General features: G+C 44.8%; 1 protein-coding gene across 1 annotated transcript in view; it reads left to right on the plus strand.

The window, feature by feature from the left end:
- The first annotated feature begins 11,634 nt into the window (after positions 1–11,634).
- The window catches only part of Gpld1 (glycosylphosphatidylinositol specific phospholipase D1), a 45,278-nt gene continuing 37,582 nt past the window's right edge, over positions 11,635–19,330 (plus strand). Inside the window, exons 1-2 of the mRNA XM_046452527.2 lie at positions 11,635–11,935; positions 15,669–15,724. Coding sequence (XP_046308483.1) covers positions 11,743–11,935; positions 15,669–15,724 — 249 coding nt within the window. The 5' untranslated portion in view covers positions 11,635–11,742. The remainder of the gene's footprint in view (positions 11,936–15,668; positions 15,725–19,330) is intronic.

Here is a 19,330-nt window from a genome sequence, read left to right on the forward strand (position 1 = left end):
AGTCTTCCTCCTTTCAGAAATTAGACTTGGACCTAAGACTCAGAAGCAGCAAGAAGGCTTAAACCTTAATGAGGATAAAAGTGAAAATACAAGTCTATACTCAGAATAGGTGAGTACAGTTGAAGCCCGACTCTGTGCATTGATTTTAAGGTCGCTAGGGTCATCATGTCTCCCATGCTCACTACTACTGAGTTGCCGGTGTGTTGCTGGCTTTTCCAAAGCGTTCGAACTCTTCACCTATTTCTAGGATATTGTATTCTTGTTTGCAAAATGCGAGACAGTACTTTGACTATTGACTTTGTGCTGCATCAGAGCCACTCAGTTTCGTGCCAGGCACATCTGGAAGAAATTATAACCGCCTAATGAAATCGTTGGCGTGTGCGTTCACCATTTCTCTGCATTTCATTGAAGGAATTGGGGAGTGGTAGCCCTAGTAGGAATACCTCCAGCAGCTCTTTCGGGTCTGGGGAGCTGGTAGTTCACAGGTTCTGCCTGCAGAGGGCGCACTAGGGGACAGTCAGTTTCCCCTGGGGAAATCATTCACTTTCGGGCCTCAAGTCAACTGAAGCCCAGAGGAAGTCCATTGGTCAGTTGTGAGTCTCCCATTCAAAATTAGTCTGCTTGTTTGTTTTATGGATTTTATTTTAATTAATTAATTAATTTATTTATTTTAATTAAGTATATATGACAGCAGAATGCATTTTGATTCATTGTATACAATTGCAGCACATCTTGGGTTTTATTTTTGTTTTGTTTGGGTACTGGGGATTGAAGCCAGGGGCATTCTGTCACAGAGTTACATCTCCAGCCCTTTTTAAAATCTTATTTTGAGACAGGGTCTAAATTGCTCAGGCTGACCTCCTGCCATCCTGCTGCAGCCTCCCGAGTCGCTGGGATTACAGGAGTGCGTCACCTCCCCTGGCTCTGCGGATCTTGTTAAGGCTCTGTTTCTAAGGAGCTTCCCCTTCCCCACTGCCTTTACCACTAGGCACAGTAGGTATGACACCTTGTGCCCATAATATTCTTGAGGCATACCGAATGTTTAATTCACTTTAAAATCTGAAGGAGATAAATGAACTTGGGTGGAATATTAGTACATTAATCTTTATACCAATAAAACATATATTTTTTCTATTTATTTATGAAGGAAGGGACCCACAAAGGCCACAGTGCCCACCCCCTGGGAGACTCACAGTGTGACCCTCCCCTGATCCCCTACTGTTGGCTGCCCTCTACAAGCCCCGTTCAGAGTGAGGGGCAGTTTCCTCCTGGCTTATTACTAGGAGCCCTGGTGCCCCTAGCGCCTGGCTGAGTGTGATTGCCAGGGTCAACAGCACAAGGTCACTGGACGACAGGGACATTATACATCCTTCTTCTCTCTTAGCCTGCCCTTGAGCTGGGCACCACCATTCCTCCTGCCTGCCTTTACCAGCCTCTTCCTGGTGTGCTTCCCGGCCCTGTGAGGACAGCTGCTTATTAGACTAGTGTAGAAGTGAGCTGCAATTGTCTGCTTGTCTCAAAGGTTTCTGGACATTAAAATTGTGTCTCATTTATGTGCATAAGAAGATCCACCACTTAAAAAAAAATTTCAGGGAGCGGGGGAAACCAGGGATTGAACGCAGGGGCACTCAACCACAGAGCCACATCCCCAGCCCTATTTTTTGTATTTTACTTAGAGACAGGGTCTCACTGAATTGTTTAGCACCTCACTTTTTGCTGAGGCTGGCTTTGAACTCGTGATCCTCCTGTGTTAGCCTCCCAAGCCACGGCACCTGGCTCCTTCAAAATCAACCCAATTTTACATTATGATCATATCTAAATTGTTATAAAAATATTATGCTGAATATCTACCTGTGAAATACTTTTTTCTTGATTTAAAAAAAGTTCAAGAGATGGGTTGGGGTGTAGCTCAGTGATAAAACACTTGCCCAGCAAGCATGAGGCCCGGGTTCCATTCCCAGCCCTGCACACAGCAACAACAGAATCCATAAGGGAGATGTTTCAGGCTCCATTCCAACCACTGGACACACATTTACTCATGGGATCTTCACCACAACCCACGAGCGGTCCTACTTTACCTCCATGGAAGATGAGGGAATGGAGGCTTAGAGAGTGTTGCTAACTTGCACAGGACACCCAGAGAGAAAGAAGGTAGCAAAGTGGGATCCAGATGAAACCCATGTCCACTACCTACTCCTCAGTATTCACACACACACACACACACACACACACACACACTCAAGCATACATATTTGGTTAATTATATGTAAAATTTGGCATCACAAAGTTTATGATCCGAGAGCTTATATAGAAATTAAATTTATGTATTTAAAAAATTTAGAGACCAATGAGGTGGTGCATGCTCTGTAATCCCAGCTGTTTAGGAGGCTGAGGCAGGAGGATTACAAGTTTAAGACCAGCCTCAGCAACTTAGCCAGGTGCAGGGCAACTTAGACCCCATCTCAAAATAAAAAATAAAAAGTAGCTCGGAGGTAGGGCACCCCACCCCCGTCCAAAATAAATAAATAAATAAATGAAAAGGGTTGTGTTTCCATGATAAAGTGCTCCTTGGGTTCAGTCCCTAGTCCCTCAGTACCAAACAAAATAACCACCACAACAACAAAAGCAGGGGGCGGGATGTGGAGTAGGAAGACAAATATTTCTTATGTTCTTGTCCTTGTCACACATACTTGTCATTTGTCATATAGTTTCCTTAATTCTACAAGTTATGTTTTAACTTTCTCTTAACATTATAGCTTTGATGTTTTCTACAAAAGAATGCAAACTTCATAAAGACTCAAGCACCATTGACACTTAGGGCCCATTTCCCAGCCAGGTGCAGTGGCACACACCTGGGATCCCAGCTACTGGGGAGGCTGAGGCAAGAGGAGGCCAGCCTGGGTAATTAGAGACCCTCTCTCAAAAAGTAAAAACTAATAAAAGGGCTGGTTGGCTCAGTGGTGGGGCGCCTTCCTGGCTGGAGCACCCACGCTCCCAGCCAGCCGTGGTGCTGCCCTGAGCAAGTGACCCCTCCCGTTTCAGTGCTCCTATTAATAAAGTCATTCCTAAAATCCATATGGTGTGTAATGGGAAGCTTGGGATCAGCATCTCTTTGGTTTCTGCTCTGGTGCCTTCAGGATGGCTCCGTCTCCTCTGCTTAGATTTGCTGCCTGGGCAGATCACTTCCTTCCCCGCTGCTCTCCGCAGCCACCCACTGTTACCATGATTGGCCTCCACTGGATGCTGAGCTTACCAAAGTCCCATAGGCTGCAGGAGGTGGGGAACGTGTGTGTGTGTGTGTGTGTGTGTGTGTGTGTGTTGGGGGGCTCCAAGGCTTCTGTGGTAGGGTCTGGAATCCAAACACAGCCTGTGGATGGGGGCGGGGTGGGGGGGGACACCAGCTGGCTTCTCAGCTCCAGCTGATTGTCCCAGCACACCTGTGTCAGTTCAGGAAGCCAGTTATTTTGCAGAGTGCTAGAAATTATATTTGTCTGTTGTTATGCTCGAATTCGGGACCCCCAAAAGACCACCAGAGACCAAGATCGATGTAAACAGCAAAGAGGTACTTATTGCGAGCTAGCTCGGTCCTCCGTGGGCACAGCAACTGGTGACGCTGAGAGGCCCCGAGCCCAGGGTTTGCAGCAGTTTTATACATTCTTTGGGGAAGGCAGGGACCCCCACATACATCATAGCATCTCTTAGCAAATCATCACACACCGCGGGAAAATCAAATCACAACTCTAAAACATGATTAGCACATTCACTGGGGGGAACTAGTTGGGTAGGGGTGATTGGTCAGTACAAGAGGGGGATTCCTTTGAACTGATTGGTTTAAGCCAAAAGGGGTGTACATGCTGAACTACATGGTTTCCCAACACCATAAACTACTGGGAGGGTCATCTGGCATCCCAGGTATTTCCCTGTCTCATGCTGATTGGTGGCTGCTAGGGGGTTGCTATGGGTCCCCACCTAGCCTGACTGAGTCAGGGACACCTGGTGCAGCAGATCTCTCCTGTTATTTGTAGATAAACCACTTAGCAGGTGGGTATGTGCCTAGGAGTGCTCTGTGGGTCTTTCCAAGGACAAAGGTGATGTCCCTTCCTTGGACAGGCTTTGCTCTGAGGTAGAGGCTGGTTTTCATTCCCCCCTTTGTCTGGAAACTTGGGAACCAATCATGGTTCCCTCTGTTGGGGGCCTATTTGGGCTGGCTCTGTATCTTGGTAAATAGTAACCCTCAGGGGACCGTCTTCAACTTCCCAGACTCACTCAAAATTGGCCTCCTAGATCCAACCTGACTCGCTTTACCTATCTACACTGCCTATCTATTTCTGGCTTCATTCCCCCTAATTTTAGGAACTCTTTATTGCTGTAAGGAGAAGGGGTGACGGCTCGTTCTGGCTGCTTCAGAGCTGAAAAGGGGGCTCGAAGACATGGGGGACGATGTGGGGGACGTGAGTTCCCTTTTAGAAGTCAGTTCCATTTGAGGTCTGGTTGGGGAAAAACAGGTTGTCATCTGGGGATGAGTGCTTCTATGAGAGAAACAAAAACCATGAGTACTGAGTAAGTGTTGTAGCAGCTGGAACATGTCACTGTACAGAAGTTTCCTCCAGGCTTTAACATCCCCAGTTATCAGGACTGTAAACATAACATTTAACTTTTAGGGTTACAGATGTCCTTCCCCTTAAGATACAGTTTAATAATTTATTGTCATCTGATCTTGCAAAATCCTTTTACTAGTATGACCTCTGTGTCTAATAGAGAAACCTTTAATTCTGTTACTTAGGGCTGGATAATCATACTAGCAAACACCAAGCCTACCTGTGTAGGTTAGGAATATCTGTAGGCCTTAAACTAAAAACTACTCTGGCAGTTCCTTTTGATAGTTATCAGGCATTCCTGCCTAAGAATCTCTTTTGTAGGCCCCAGTTTACTTATTCTTGGAAGTTACATTTAACTATTATTATTATTTAAAATGCCCAGGAATAGCTGTGTTTTGGCTTTAACCGTCTTTGCTAGGTGTTTAAGATGAAGCAGTCAAACTGACTTTTGTTTCTATCTATTGTTAACTGTCAGCTGAGTTTCCCTGGGAGTCCTGGGGGAACTTTACAGCAGCTTCTCAGTTCTGCCAGTGCCATTTGTGCTAGGATGGGTCCAGGCATTGCTTGATCACGTGGCTTCCCTTGGAAGCATCAGGGATGTTTCCCTTCTCTGATGACCCTCCTCTTCATAGCAAATGCACTGATTGTATTTCTGTTCTCCAGTGGTCTCATTAATCTCCCTGATTGGGAGGTTATGTGACCCAGAGTTGCAAAGCTCTTTAGAGAAGTCCCCTGTTCCCTGGATTCAGACTGACTCAGAGGGAAAGAGCCAAATATTGGTTTTCTTAGCCCTTTTAATTTAACTTTAATTTTAAAACTTAATCTTAAACATCCAGCAAATAAATTTCAATAGCCTTATATTAAGAGTTCTGGGCTTTGATGTTTATCTCTTTATCCTGTAGGTGATAACTCATTATCTTAAATCAGTACCTCTGCAAAACATTAACAGGCAATCTTTAGACCATTTATAAGAAAACTACAAAATAAAATTAACAAGAGTAAAAACATATTTAGTTCATGTAATAGCTACCTTGAATTTTGGCAGAGTTATACATTATAATCCCCTGTTTGAGATCCTAGTAATCTTGTCAAAAACCAACTTTTGGACACAACTTTAAATGTACTGAAATCTGGCCTACTTATTTCGTAGTCATTTTTACATGTTGTGAGATGGGACACAGAGCCTTATCTCAGGTAAGGCGGGGTTCTTCATAAATCTTAAGTACTGTAGTTCTGAAGCTGATCTTTGCTTTTTAGACATCATTTTACAAAGCTTACATAAATTGTTGCTCAATTTCACATGAATATTAGCTAACACAATATAATATCATACCTAAAACATGAATTAAAGAAAGGCTGAAAGCTTTTAACCTTTTGTAGAAGAGTAGCAAAGTACTTTTGTGTTTTACAATATCAATCTTCACACACATTAGGCTCTCATTAACTTAAAAATACATTTAAATTGTATCTTAGTGTAAAAAGTAACATAGAACTTTACATATCTTATTGATAGCAAGTCCAGTTATAGAACACAAATGATATAAATAAATCTCCAACGTGTTTTTCTTTTAAGCCTAAAATTACCATACAACTTTAGAACACCAGCTTGATACAATGTTCTTTTAAAGCTTCTACCTTACAGACTTGTGTATACCTGGAAGATATGAACACATTAATAGCACCACAATTACCTTGATGTTTTTATATTAACCAAATTTAGTTTTTAAGAAATAACATAGCACAATTCTCTAAAACAACAGTTCTTGTTCAACCAGCTGTTTAATTTCTTTAAGATTACTTGCTCAAAAAACTTACATATATAACCAACTTACACAGACCTTCTTTATCACTTACTAAAACCCTCTTATTAATCACATAGACTCTCTTATCCAGAAACACATTTTCCCTCTATTAAATCCATACCTTGAACCTTCTAGTTTCTCTTTTCCATCTGTTAACCTCCTTTTCTGTTCACATTTTGAAACAATCCTTGTAAATTTCTGAATTTAGGCAGATTATTTCATAGACATCAACATTTTATTAGTTTTTTATTATCATCTAGGAAAAACTTATAAGCTTAATTTTAAAGACATCTTTACTTTTATCTGTTTACCCAATTTAAATTGAACCATTTAAATCATGTGAATCAAAGATATTTGGATCCATTTTTTTTAATTTCATGAGGCTCCTCATATATCTGCCAATTGTCATATAATTGCATGATATATGGACATATGCACATACAGACACACAACACATAACACAAGTGTGCACACATACACAATAGTAAAGGCCTTGTAGCTTTTCTCAGCTGAAATCTCTATTGCAATGTTTAAAAAAACTCCACAGTTGATCAAGAATAGAACTGATCAGAAAAACATTAACTTAGGTCTGTAGGATCAAAATCATGAGCTCAAAAAAAATACAGAATCTAAGAAAAAGCAAGAGTCCTAGAAAAAATGACTGGCCAGTAATTAGTAAATACAATATAATTTACTCTTTGGTTTAATCTAGTTTGAGTTCAGGTAAAAGACACCTTTACTTTTTTTTTTTTTTCCCCCTTGGGCCTCAGATCTGTCTCCTTCTAAGCTCACAGGCTTCTTCTATTGCATTTCAACTCAAATCCTGCCTGAGGTCTGGAAGGAGCAGGAAATACTGGAATTCTGAGGAGAAGCCTCATGCCTAAGGCATTTTAACCATAAGTCACAATTTTCAGGTTTGGAGGTTGAAAATTATGATACAAGTTTAAGATACAATTCACAAAATTTCATACCTTTACATCTTCCTACACTAGAAAAACCTGCTCACCCAAAACTGAAAATAGGATCTTACTTGATAATATAAAAGCTACCATCAGAAGAAATTCCTTCAGGATCATTAAGCCACTTCCTTTGTTCTGAAGTTAGTAGTAAGTTACATTAAATCACCTGAAAAAAATTCCAAATGAGAACCACACACTACCATGTATATCCAAAATTAAGCTTTAAAAATTCCCAAGACTGTTGCTATTCAATGTATTTCAATAAGCCAGACCAACGTCCCAATTCAACACTTTCCTTTCCTAAATCCTACACACTGAGGGGAACAGATACCATATCATAATTTACTATCCTTGCCCAAATTAATGCACTGGTACACCTAGTGAAATCTTCCCAGGCTACCCAGTTCAAAAATTGATGAAAAAATAAAACTAAATGATTGGGAGTTACTTGCCAACTTGGAAGTAGAGTTCTTTTAATTTTCCATCCTAAATATTTAAGTTCTCTAGCTTTGAAGTGGCACCCCCTTTCTCCACAGAAAAGCCCTCTTCACCATGGCTGATTTTAGGACTGTCAGCAAAAGAGTCCATTATAGATAAACTTCCTATTTTCATGTCACCCTGTTTACTTGGCCACTGGCCGAGAAGATACCAGCACTCCAGGTGCTGGATACCCCCTTACTAGTTTTTCACAAACATATCCAGTATAGTACTTTGAAGAAATGTGCAAACAAGGCCTCTGGCCTTGAGCTGGGCTTCACAGAGATGTCTACATTTTTAAGATAAGTTACTAATTGGGCTCCATGGTAACAGCTGGCAGGGGGAGGAAAGAAAGGGGAGAAGAAGCTCCCCCCTTCTCAGGTGTGGTCCTTGAAGGGTTAACTTGCCCACAACAGTGAAAGAAAAAGCTGCTTTTATGTGAACTTCTGCAGACTGTGAACTTCTGAGCCCCTCCCCTTACATGCTGGGTATAAAACTCTGAAACTCCCTGAACTCGGGGTTCAGGGGATTGATTGATTACAGCAAAGGCTGTACCCTCTGAACCTGGCTGCAGCCAAATAAAACTGTTTCCTGCTGTCTTTGGTGCCTTGACTTATTTGTCCCTACAACAGCATGAACTATCTGAAATCATAAACTAAACAATTACCTAAACCTAACTTTTAACGGCAAGATTATGCAATGCTTCAAAAACCCATTCAGATGCCAGATTGTTACAATAAAAAAATCATCTTTTAGATACACATTCAGCCAAGATCTTCCCCAAGAAACAATCTATAATAACCTTTAAAACAGACCAGATAACAGAAAAATCTCCCCAGGTTTCTAACTCCCATTATGGCTCCTACATCAGTGGCACCATAGATTTCCCCATGAGTGGACCAGATGTTCTCACACGGGGCAACCAGAAGTGTAAAATCAAGGGTCTCGGTGTGGCGACTTACTGCATTCAGTGTCCCCTTCTTTTTAAGTAGACAGAGATGGAGTAATCCTTACAGTACAGGGAAGGAAGACGGAGTTCCCCAAAGCAAAATGGTTTTGGCAGCTGCTGGAGGTCCCTCAGTCCCTCCTTTTACTTTCAGGATTAGTTCCTCTGGTTTGGTCCGACCCCAGGCACCAGGCACTCTCCATATCTCCTAACTTTTCAGTAGTCAGCTCCCAAAAAGTTCATCTTACATCCTCGGCATGCAGTTGTTCAGAGTACTAGGCTCCCCAAGAAAGCAGAGGGGAGGCTCCTCTAAAGTCCCCTCTGGGGTGCCAAAATTTGTGACTGAAAGTTCAGTTCCTCTCCTCGAAGCCAATTAATGCCAATTTAATAATGAGGACAGGGTTTTGAGAAAAAGAAAAAGTGAGGTATCAAAGTTCTTAGATCCCCAGCAGGCATTTCCCTCTGCAGTGGGTGCACTCAAGCCAACTACGGGAAGAAAGAAAAACATTGCTTCCCTAATCTCGCTTAACAAAGGGGAGTAAAGTTTATCAAAGTTCTTTAAAACACAGCTAAAAGGGATGTAAAAGTTGAGAACAGAAAAGCTGGCAGTTCTATTGACTTTTGGTCCCTTGCAGGAGAAGCATACTAGGGACATTCTTAGGCTAAAATTTAGCTAAAGTTCCCTCCACACATCTAAGGCAGATTGGAACTTGGGACACTGCATCTGTCCAAAGTAAAACGATGCCATCACACTCAACAGAGACACAGACAAAAAGACACAGATTCCCTTTTCAGATTGTCAAAAAAACGAAAGTGGGTGCTGGCCCCAAGCCAACTGGGGCCTTCCCTTCAGACAAAGGGATTGAGGGAGCATCCCCTTCAGATTGGGTCTGACAACCCCAGATTGGGAGATTAGTTCTCTTGGCAGGGTGTTGGGGTGGAGACAGGACAATAGAAACAAACACACATAACACAAAATTCGCAGCGCATCGTGGATTGCTACCCAGAAACTAAAGGCACAGGCGGACCACAGATCCGTCAGCTACAAAATACTTTACCAAATACCATAGGCAATCCACTCAGAACCCAGAAAGAGGCTGGGGATGTCTCCCACAAACCCTGTCGGCTGCCCTTCGGTGCGTCCACCTGGACCTTTTGCCGACCACACAACACAGAACCAGAACCTGCAGGCAACCAGAGTACAGAATCTTACAGATCGGCAATGTCTTTACTTACCGGCCGGGTTTTCATCACCTCGCGATCAGGGTGTCTGGGTAGGCTTATTAGGGGGATCCTGGATGAGCCCCCATATGTTATGCTCGAATTCGGAACCCCCAAAAGACCACCAGAGACCAAGATCGATGTAAACAGCAAAGAGGTGTTTATTACGAGCTAGCTGGGTCCTCCCTGCATATAGCAACTGGTGACGCTGAGAGGCCCCGAGCCCAGGGTTTGCAGCAGTTTTATACATTCTTTGGAGAAGGCAGGGACCCCCACATACATCATAGCATCTCTTAGCAAATCATCACACACCGCGGGAAAATCAAATAACAACTCTAAAACATGATTAGCACACTCACTGGCGGGAACAAGTTGGGTAGGGGTGATTGGTCAGTACAAGAGGGGGATTCCTTTGAACTGATTGGTTTAAACCAAGAGGTGTGTACGTGCTGAACTACATGGTTTCCCAACATGTAATCAACCACCATAAACTACTGGGAGGGTCATCTGGCATCCCAGGTATTTCCCTGTCTCATGCTGATTGGTGGCTGCTAGGGGGTTGCTATGGATCCCCACCTAGCCTGACTGAGTCAGGGACACCTGGCACAGCAGATCTCTCCTGTTATTTGTAGATCAACCACTTAGCTGGTGGGAATGTGCCTAGGAGTGCTCTGTGGGTCTTTCCAAGGACAAAGGTGATGTCCCTTCCTTGGACAGGCTTTGCTCTGAGGTAGAGGCTGGTTTTTCACTGTGAAGTTTCTCATTAAAAAAAAACATCGTTGGCTTAGGTTTACAAAACACTCTTAGTAAGACAACACCGTTGGTTTGTGGCCTAGAAGTCGCTATAAACAGTGTCCTAAGCCCCTCTCCCCAGGGTACGGTGCTCTCTTCCCGGGGCCTTTTCACCTGGCTGAGGTTGCACAGCAGCTATTGGCAAACCAGTCCCACCTGGGGCTCATGCAGCTCTTGACTGGCGAGCCCGAAGTGAGGAGAGTGAATACCATTCCCTCCCACTCTTTCTAGAAGCTTCTCTCCTGCTTTTAACACATGCTCTGCATAACTTGACCTTTAAGATTCCCATGAAAAGTTTGACCTAAATTTCCCTCCTGGACTAAGTGCCATAGATCTTCTACTCCAGGGCAGATAGACTCTGAGCCTAGCATTTTCCAGACCCTGGTTTCTTGGCCCTCCTCTACCCATCTCCCCTCTGACTCCCAAGTGGAACCAGCATCTTTGAGTGGATGCAGGAATCTGACCGGCCCTGTAAGCCCTAGGAGCCAGAGGAAGGAGCCAGGAGTGGCTGCACTTGTGTAATCCCACACAAGTGTCAATATCTGTTGCCAAATACTGAGGAGAAGCCGGTTCCAGCTGATCACCATAAAGGCTTTCCCAGCCCTCCCCCAGCCCTCCCCCCAGAGGCAGGGCTGCCTGATAAATGTGCACAGAGGATGTGCGAGTCGCCTGCGGGACGTGAGGCTGTCTGTTGGTGAGTCTGTTTTTAGGAAGCCAGAACTGTTTGGAGACAACTTTGCTTGGTCTCCACGCCATCGTCAGTTAAAATGAAGTGCAGGGCCCGCTGGGTGGAGGATGCGGGGCCCCCAGTTGGAAGCTTTTGGGTTTCACTGGCTCCCTTTCTCCCCTCCCAGGCCGACAGTGGGTTTGCTGTTCTGCTGAGGCTGAGCAGTGGCCGAGCAGCTGACTTCATTGGAAAACAATATTTTGAAAGGCGCTCGGTTTCCATGTCAGTGACCAGCTGCTCAGGGAAGCGCTGGCTCCGTGCCTGCTGCGGCAGCGAGGAGCTTCCTGTGAGCCCAGGGGCCCGGAGCAGCGGCAGCATGTCCCCCGGCCGGCTGTGGTCTGGCCTGCTGGCCGTGCTGGCCTTCCTCTGCCCGACAGCTTCTTCGTGTGGCCTGTCAACCCACGTGGAGATAGGTAAGTGCTGGGACCTGCCAGGTTCTTGGGAGGACAGGCCGTGTGTCTGGACAGGTGAAGAGTGAGATGGACACAGCTGTCCTGCGGAGACACGACGCCTCCTGCAGTGCTGGGCAGCCTGAGCCTGGGGAGAGGGGAGAGGGGAGAGGGGAGAGGGGCGTGCAGTGGCTGGGGCCTCGGGCGGAGGCTAGTGGAGGCGGGAAGGTGAGGAGAAAAATGAAATTATGGCATTGGCAGGAAAATGGGTGGAACTGGAGACCGGCTGTTAAGTCAAACTCAGAAGGTCAAGGCCCCTGGCAGGGGCGCCGGCTCTGGGTGGGGAAATGGGGGCTTCCTACTGTGAGGCTGCGGGGCTGGCGGGATGGGAGGAGGAAGTGGGTGTAGGGAGGAGTGAGGAATTCATTTTGTTTTACATTTCTAAAGACTGGCATTTCCAAGTGTATGTAAAAGGCCACCCAGAGCCATGGGAGTAGGACCCTGTCAAGTGCCTTAAGGAGGTCTTGGGGACCTGGGAATCTGAGCAATCTCTGGTGTCACCGCCCAGAACCCAGGCAGGAGTGGGCTGGTGTCACCGACCTTTAGGCAAAGGCAGAGGTGTTTGTGTAGGTAGGTCACGTGATTTTTTTAAAGACAAAATTACTTTTCCAGCTTTTTTGAGGTATAATTGACAAATAAATGTGCAATGTGGTTTCTTTTTTAAAAAAAATATTTATTTGTTTAGTTGTAGTTGGACACAATATCTTTATTTTATTTATTTATGTGGTGCTGAGGATCGAACCCAGGGCCTCGCACTTCCTAGGTGAGCACTCTACCGCTGAGCCCCAGCCCCCAGCGTGGCTTCTTAATAACATGCATGCTGTAAATTCTTGGCAAAAACTCTGAAGATCTCTTAAGAAGATTTGGGCCAGGTGTGATAGTGCACACCAGTAATCCCAGTGTTACCAGAGGCCGGGGCAGGAGGATGGATCATCAGCCTGAGGCCAGCCACAGCAGCTTAGTGGAGCTGTTCCAAGACCCTGTTTCAAAATATAAAGAGCTGGAGGTGTCAGCATGCCTGTGGCCTCAAATCCCGGTACCAAAAAAAAAAAAAAAATTGTGTATGGATTGTATTTGTAATATTTTTAACATAAGGAAAATGTGGGTCAATTCACAGTATAATTAAAGATTACATTCTATAGCAGTTTTCAGATTAATTTCAGATGTATCTGATGGTCTAGGTTTCATTTAAATAGAGATCATATTATGGTTTTATCACCTCTAAAAGTTACAAAGAATAACAAGATTATAAATTTGAAAATTTACCAGTGCAAAAATAGACCCGGATATTGAGCAATGGCAGACAGGAAAAAAAAAACACAGAATTCTACAATTTGAGGAGTACTAGAGGTCGCGGAGCCCAGTTCTTGCGTTTTACAGATGAGGAAACTGATCCTAGAGAGTGTCACAGCTACCTTGTTGAGGGCCCTGCTCTTGGCATTGAACAGGGAGCAGGGACAATGGAGAAGAGGGCACTACAGGTGTGTGTGGCCGAGCAAGGCACTTACCTCTCACTTCCTGCTCTAGGACCCGTTGAGCCCCCCAACAAGAGGGTTTATTTCCTGCCTTACTTTGTTGGTGCCTCATGGTTGTACATAAGGATGAGATTTGTCGGTAGGCATTCATCCATGCACACAGCACGTGTCCACCTCCCCCCCATCACCCCTGGGTCCCTTTCCTCTCCTGACCTCCCTCTGGTTTTCATGAACTCCCACCTCTCTTCCCTTTTTTCGCCTCCATCTATGAGAGAGAACATACGACCGACCCTTGACCTTCTGAGTTTGACTTATTTCACTTAACGTGATGGTCCCTAGTTCCATCCAATTTCCTGAAAATGCCATAATTTTCATGTTCCTTTGTGCTGAGTAAAACTCCACCGTGTGTAGACACCATTTTCTTTATCCATTCATCTGTTGGTGGACACCTAGGCTGGTTCCCTATTTGGCTGTGCGTGTATCACTGTAGTGTGAGGACTTTAATTCTTCAGGATAAATGCCGAGGAATAAGATAGCCAGGTCATACGGTGGCTCTAGGCCTAGTCTTTGAGGAACCTCTACTAATTTCCACTGTGGTTGTGCTCATTTACACTTCTGGCAGAGGGTGATTGAGCACCACATCCTCTCCAGCATTTATTATTTAGTATTCTTGATGACTGCTGTCCTCATTGGAGTGAGAGAAAATCTCAGTGTAGTTTTGATATGCATTCCTCTAATTGCTAATGGTATTGAACATTTTTTCATATATTTGTTGGCCATTTGTATTTCTTTTGAGAAGTGTCTGTTGAATTCATTTGCTCATTTATTAATTGGGTTATTTGATTTATTTATTTGGTTCCAGGAATGGAACCCAAGTGTGCTTAACCACTGAATCACATCCTCAACCCTTTATTATATTTTATTTAGAGACAGGGTCTCGCTGAGTTGCTTAGGACCTCACCAAGTTGCTGAGGTTGGCTTTGAACATATGATCCTCCTGCCTCAGCCTCCCAAGCCATTGGGATTACAAGCATATGCCAGGCTGGTTATTTGATTTTCCAGTTTTAGGTTCTTGGAATTCTTTAATGTTGTAGATATTAATTCTTCTAAGTGTTTTCCAACTAAATTCAGTGATATTGCTGAAACTGTACAAGTAAGCTAAAGAGGAACAGACATAAATGGAAATATTCAACTTTTTTAATCTTTAGAGTTTGAAAATTTATAAGATGGGCGCCTTTCTTCGGTAGTTACAAGATCCTGATGGATATCTAAAGTTATTTATTGCTACAAAGCTGAACATAATTAAGGGCGACTCCTGAAATAGAATCTATACCGATTCTGAGAATTTTTATATAAAGGAGACTAAGATGACTGTTTGCTTACTCGGATGAGTATCTTGGTTCACTTTCTCATTGCTCACATTGGGCCTGAGTAGAAGGGTGACATTTTGGTGAACTGACTGGTCCAAACTGGCCTCATTCAGAGCTTTGGTCTGCGAGCCACTGGGCTCCTGTGTGGAGTGTTCTAGGCTGTGACTTGTCTCTTACATTCATGTCTTCAGTGTAGGAGGGCCTGTGTTTTTTTGTTATATGAATTTAACAAATGGATGTGGATGTGTTTCATGGTAAAAAGGTGTCGCCTGAGTGCCTCCTCACAGGAATGCCAATCTTCCTGTCCTAAGAAGGCTCGCAGGGTGGTGGGTGGCGTGGGCGGCCTTCTGAGATCCCCATTAGAGTGTTCCAGTGTTAAACACATCTGGTGACCGTTGGTGCAGCCCACGGTTTTACATATTATATTTCCTACGTGGGTTTATTTACCTCGATTCTGAGGCAAAATAAGATAATGACTGCTTCTGTGGCTCCTCCCATCCGGCCACTGTGCCTGTCACTTAGTGTTTACTTTCTGATTCTCTCCACCAGCTGTGGAGGTGGGTGCTTGTGACTTGACTTTCCATAGCAGGGAACTGAGGCCTGCATAGGTCAAGTACTGACCCCAGGTCACCGAGCTAGGTAGACAGAAACTAAATCACCACGCAGCTTCGATGTGCATAGTAATAATATAAATACTATACGAATGCAATTAGGCCTAAATAAATTCTGAGTATGAACTTCCTCCTCATTTTCCGCTTCCCTGACAGTTTTTGACTGCAAAATAGTGCATTTTCCTTGAAAATGACCTCTGAGTGCAGGTGAATGTAACCTGTGCATGTTCCTCTCTTTCAGGACACAGAGCTCTGGAGTTTCTTCACCTTCATGAGGGTCACGTAGACTACAGAAAGGTATAGCCTGGCTCTTTCTCCTCTGCATCAACCTCCACCATGGGTGTCCAGCAAGGCCGGACAGGCTGATCCTAAGAGCCATTTCATGTCATTCATATTACGGTTAAAAAGCCACTTGAACCTTTTATATATGTGATATTATAAAATGCAAATATTTTAATGATGTGAATGAGAGAAGCTTTTGTCCTAGTTCCTGTCACTGTTTGTTGTCTGTGGGTCGCGTCACCCAGAGGAGCAGGAAGTTTGCTTGTTTGGTTTCGCAGCCCTGGGGATGGCACCCAGGCGAGGCCAGGCCAGCCTCTGCCCCTGAGCACATTGGGACCCCCTTCTGATGTCCTTCCCTCTGTGTTCCTGGTCGACTTGGACTCCTAGTGGCTCACCTTTATCCACCCTCAAATTAGTTGAACCCGTCCTGACCCTGTGCACCACTTCTAGTTTGACAGCTAAATAATAATCTGTGGTAAAGGTGATTCTTAAATATGCAAGTTTGCTCAGGGTGGTTGACATTCCCTCCTGACATCGGAGGTAGACCTGGTGATTTCCAGAGGCCTTGCTAATCCAGGTGGAAAGCGGGGTCAGGCAGTGCAGATCGACTGAATCCCCAAGTCACTTTCCACCAGTAGTCCTGGCTTCCTTAGGTGCCACCTTGGCCAACCCTTTAGGGAAAAGCAGCGTTTATATCTGGTGGATGTTGTCACTGATCTCAAAGCAAAGTATGTGGGAAGGAGAAGCAGGAACCTGCCGGCCTCAGCCTGTGGCCCTTCAGCCCCAAGTGTGCAGAGTGGTTTCCAGTAGAGTTCCCGCTGGTAGGATGAGCTTAATGGACACAGGTGTCCCCTGCAGCGTGGCTTTAAATCCACGCACTGAATGTCACCTTTGGAAATGACCAGGTGCCGAGTGCTCGCCCCTCCTGTGTGGCGTCTGCACATACAGGGATTCTTCACCTGTTACACCGTCACCACTGAGGCCCTTTCCAGAGATTGACGATGCGCATCTTCACGTTTGGGGATCTTGCTCTTTTTCCTTCCTCTCATCTGAACCCTTTTCTGTGTGACTTCTCAACTCATCAGTGCAGGTGGTATGACACTAAGGGACGTGGCCTGAAAGACAATTGTTGGTGTAGACACAAGCCCCACAGACAGGGTGAGGCAGGATTCTCAGGGTCTGACAGGTTGGTTCAGGGGTCATCTTGTCAACGCAGTCAGAAGTTACTGGGCTTCAGAGACTTTGGCTTGCTCAAACCAAGTTCATAGAGTCGATCATAAAGCGGGGAAAATCGGTTTATAAATTTGTAGGAGCTGGGGAACCCCAGTGACCTCACTTTGGTAGTCACTATTGTCCCCGTTTACCCTTTCTGTATAGAATTCTGAATAGAATGTGGGTGTTAGCATGGAATCAGCGCAGCGTGTCACCCTCTCCGCCCCTCACAATGGAGAAAACTTTTGTCCTTTCTGATTATAAAACTGATATGAAGCTCATGAGTTAAAAAAAATTATATATATATATATATATACACATACACACACACATATATATACACATATATATAACATACATATATGCACATACATATATAAATATAATGTGTATTATATACCTTAAAGTAACCAATATTAGTGTCTTGCTTTACATTATTTCAGGTATATTCTTTTTCTCTGTACTTTCTTTTTTTTTTAAAAAAAAGATCATGTTATACATAATTTTGTAACTTTTTTCATTTACTAGAAGATATATTTCAATGTCAGTAAATAGAAATCTTCAGAATAATTTTAATTATGCACTTTTATGTTATCCAGAGCTAGTATCATTTATTTAACCAATTCTCTATTTTAGCTTATTTGAAATAACACAAACCTGACAGGCTGGGAACACCAGATAAGTAATTCCCACGTTGCCCTTTCCAGTTTCTCCAATATTCGACAGGTTATGGTACCTGCCTTTTCATCCTCCCAACTTGGGCGCGTTGGTCTCCCTGAGTCGTTTGTGGGTTGGTTGTTACTGTGGTACTCACTACCTTTTAACACGTCTCTGTGAGTTTCCTAACGTGGAGGACATTTCCCGTACACCACGGTATAATAACCAGGATTGGAAGTCGACATCACAGTAGGACCACTGCCCAATTCTAGGCCCTCGTTCACATTTCACCGGTTGTCTGCAGAATGCCATTCGTGGGTCCAGGATGAGCTTCAGCAGGAGTGAATGAAGTGTAGGCCTATTGTCGGTCCTCTTTGGCTTCAGACGAGAGCATCTCCTCAGCCGGCCGTGGCTTTAATAACTGGGTGCTTTTGAGGAGTCCAGCATCGTACTGTGGAATGCACCTTAATTGGGGTTCTTCTTGTGTGCCTCATAACTAGAGTCCCTGAAGGCCACACCTTTTTGTGAGGCTCTCAGAGGACATTGGAGATTCAGTGTTCTTCTCACTGACAGCATCAGGAGGAATGCACTGCCAGTCTGTCCCCTCTCTGGTACCTTGTATTTCTAGACTTCCACGTGGTTCTTCTTCGTATCTTGCGTTTCTTTGCTGAGACTTTGTTTTCTCTCCAGTGTGGTCATATTTGACTGCTGAAACATTATGGTGGCTGCTTGACAGCATTTGTCAGAGAATTGCAGCATTTCTGACATCGCAATGCTGGAATCTATTCTGAGGTTTGAGACCTTTGCTGTTCCTGGTGTGGTGAATGATTTGGGGTGAAACCTGGACCTATGGATGTATGGTTGTGGGACTCTGGATCTCACTTAAACCTCCTGTTTCAGTTGTGTGCTTCTGACACCACTGTGAGGGAAGGCTGGGAGCACAGCCTCCACACTCGGCCTCCACTGAGACTGGCCTGGCTGGGGCTGGGGGTGGGGGTGGTAACTGCTGCCTCTCTCTTGGCCTTGCTGATGCGGTGGGCAGAGTGGTGGGAAAGCCTGACTCCCCTGGGCCTCTTCTGACCCCAGCCCAGTGGGGAGAAGAGGGACCCCTCATTACTGCAGATTGGCTTGGGAGTCCGGACTCTCCTGGTGACCCTATTTACCGCAAATATGGGCAGGGCAGGACACCTTCCTCCTGTCCCCTCCTCAGCCTCTCAGACCTCACCCCAGAAGGACATGGGCCTTCTCACAGCCTGGCCAGGTGCAAGTCTGGGCTGCTCACGGGGCCTCAGTGGATGGGGCAGGTTGGGTCCACGGTTTCACCTGTGGCGATGGCTGAACAGAGGTTATTAAACGTTTTCTGTCTCATTAGGCTGCTCTTTTCTGGCCCTGAGGCTAGAGGGAACAAGCTTTGTTTGTTTTTATGTCTGTGTCCCATGTATTCCAGGTGGTGGCTCTTCCAGAACCCAGTTCAGGGTACAAGAACCAAAGAAAACAAAACCCCAGAGAAGTCGCCATACTGTCACCTGAAGTGCTGATCCTGGCTGATGTGCACTCTGGTCTTCATGGGGAGGCCCTGTTCACTGCGTGTCCAGCTTCTCCATTGTGTTTAAGGGGAGGAGTAGGGAAGAGTGTGTCTGTCATCTGTTTTTCTGGAAGCAGATGTCCTAGGGATGTTAGTTGACATCTCTTGGTTAAAGTGGCATCTGCCACGTTTTGACCTGGAAAGTTAATGAGCATTTTCTACTTTTT

This window comes from Marmota monax, unplaced genomic scaffold, assembly GCF_021218885.2.
Source record: "Marmota monax isolate L192 unplaced genomic scaffold, Marmota_monax_Labrador192_F-V1.1 WCK01_AAM20220418_F8-fsc00141, whole genome shotgun sequence".
In the NCBI taxonomy this organism is placed as follows: Eukaryota; Metazoa; Chordata; class Mammalia; order Rodentia; family Sciuridae; genus Marmota; species Marmota monax.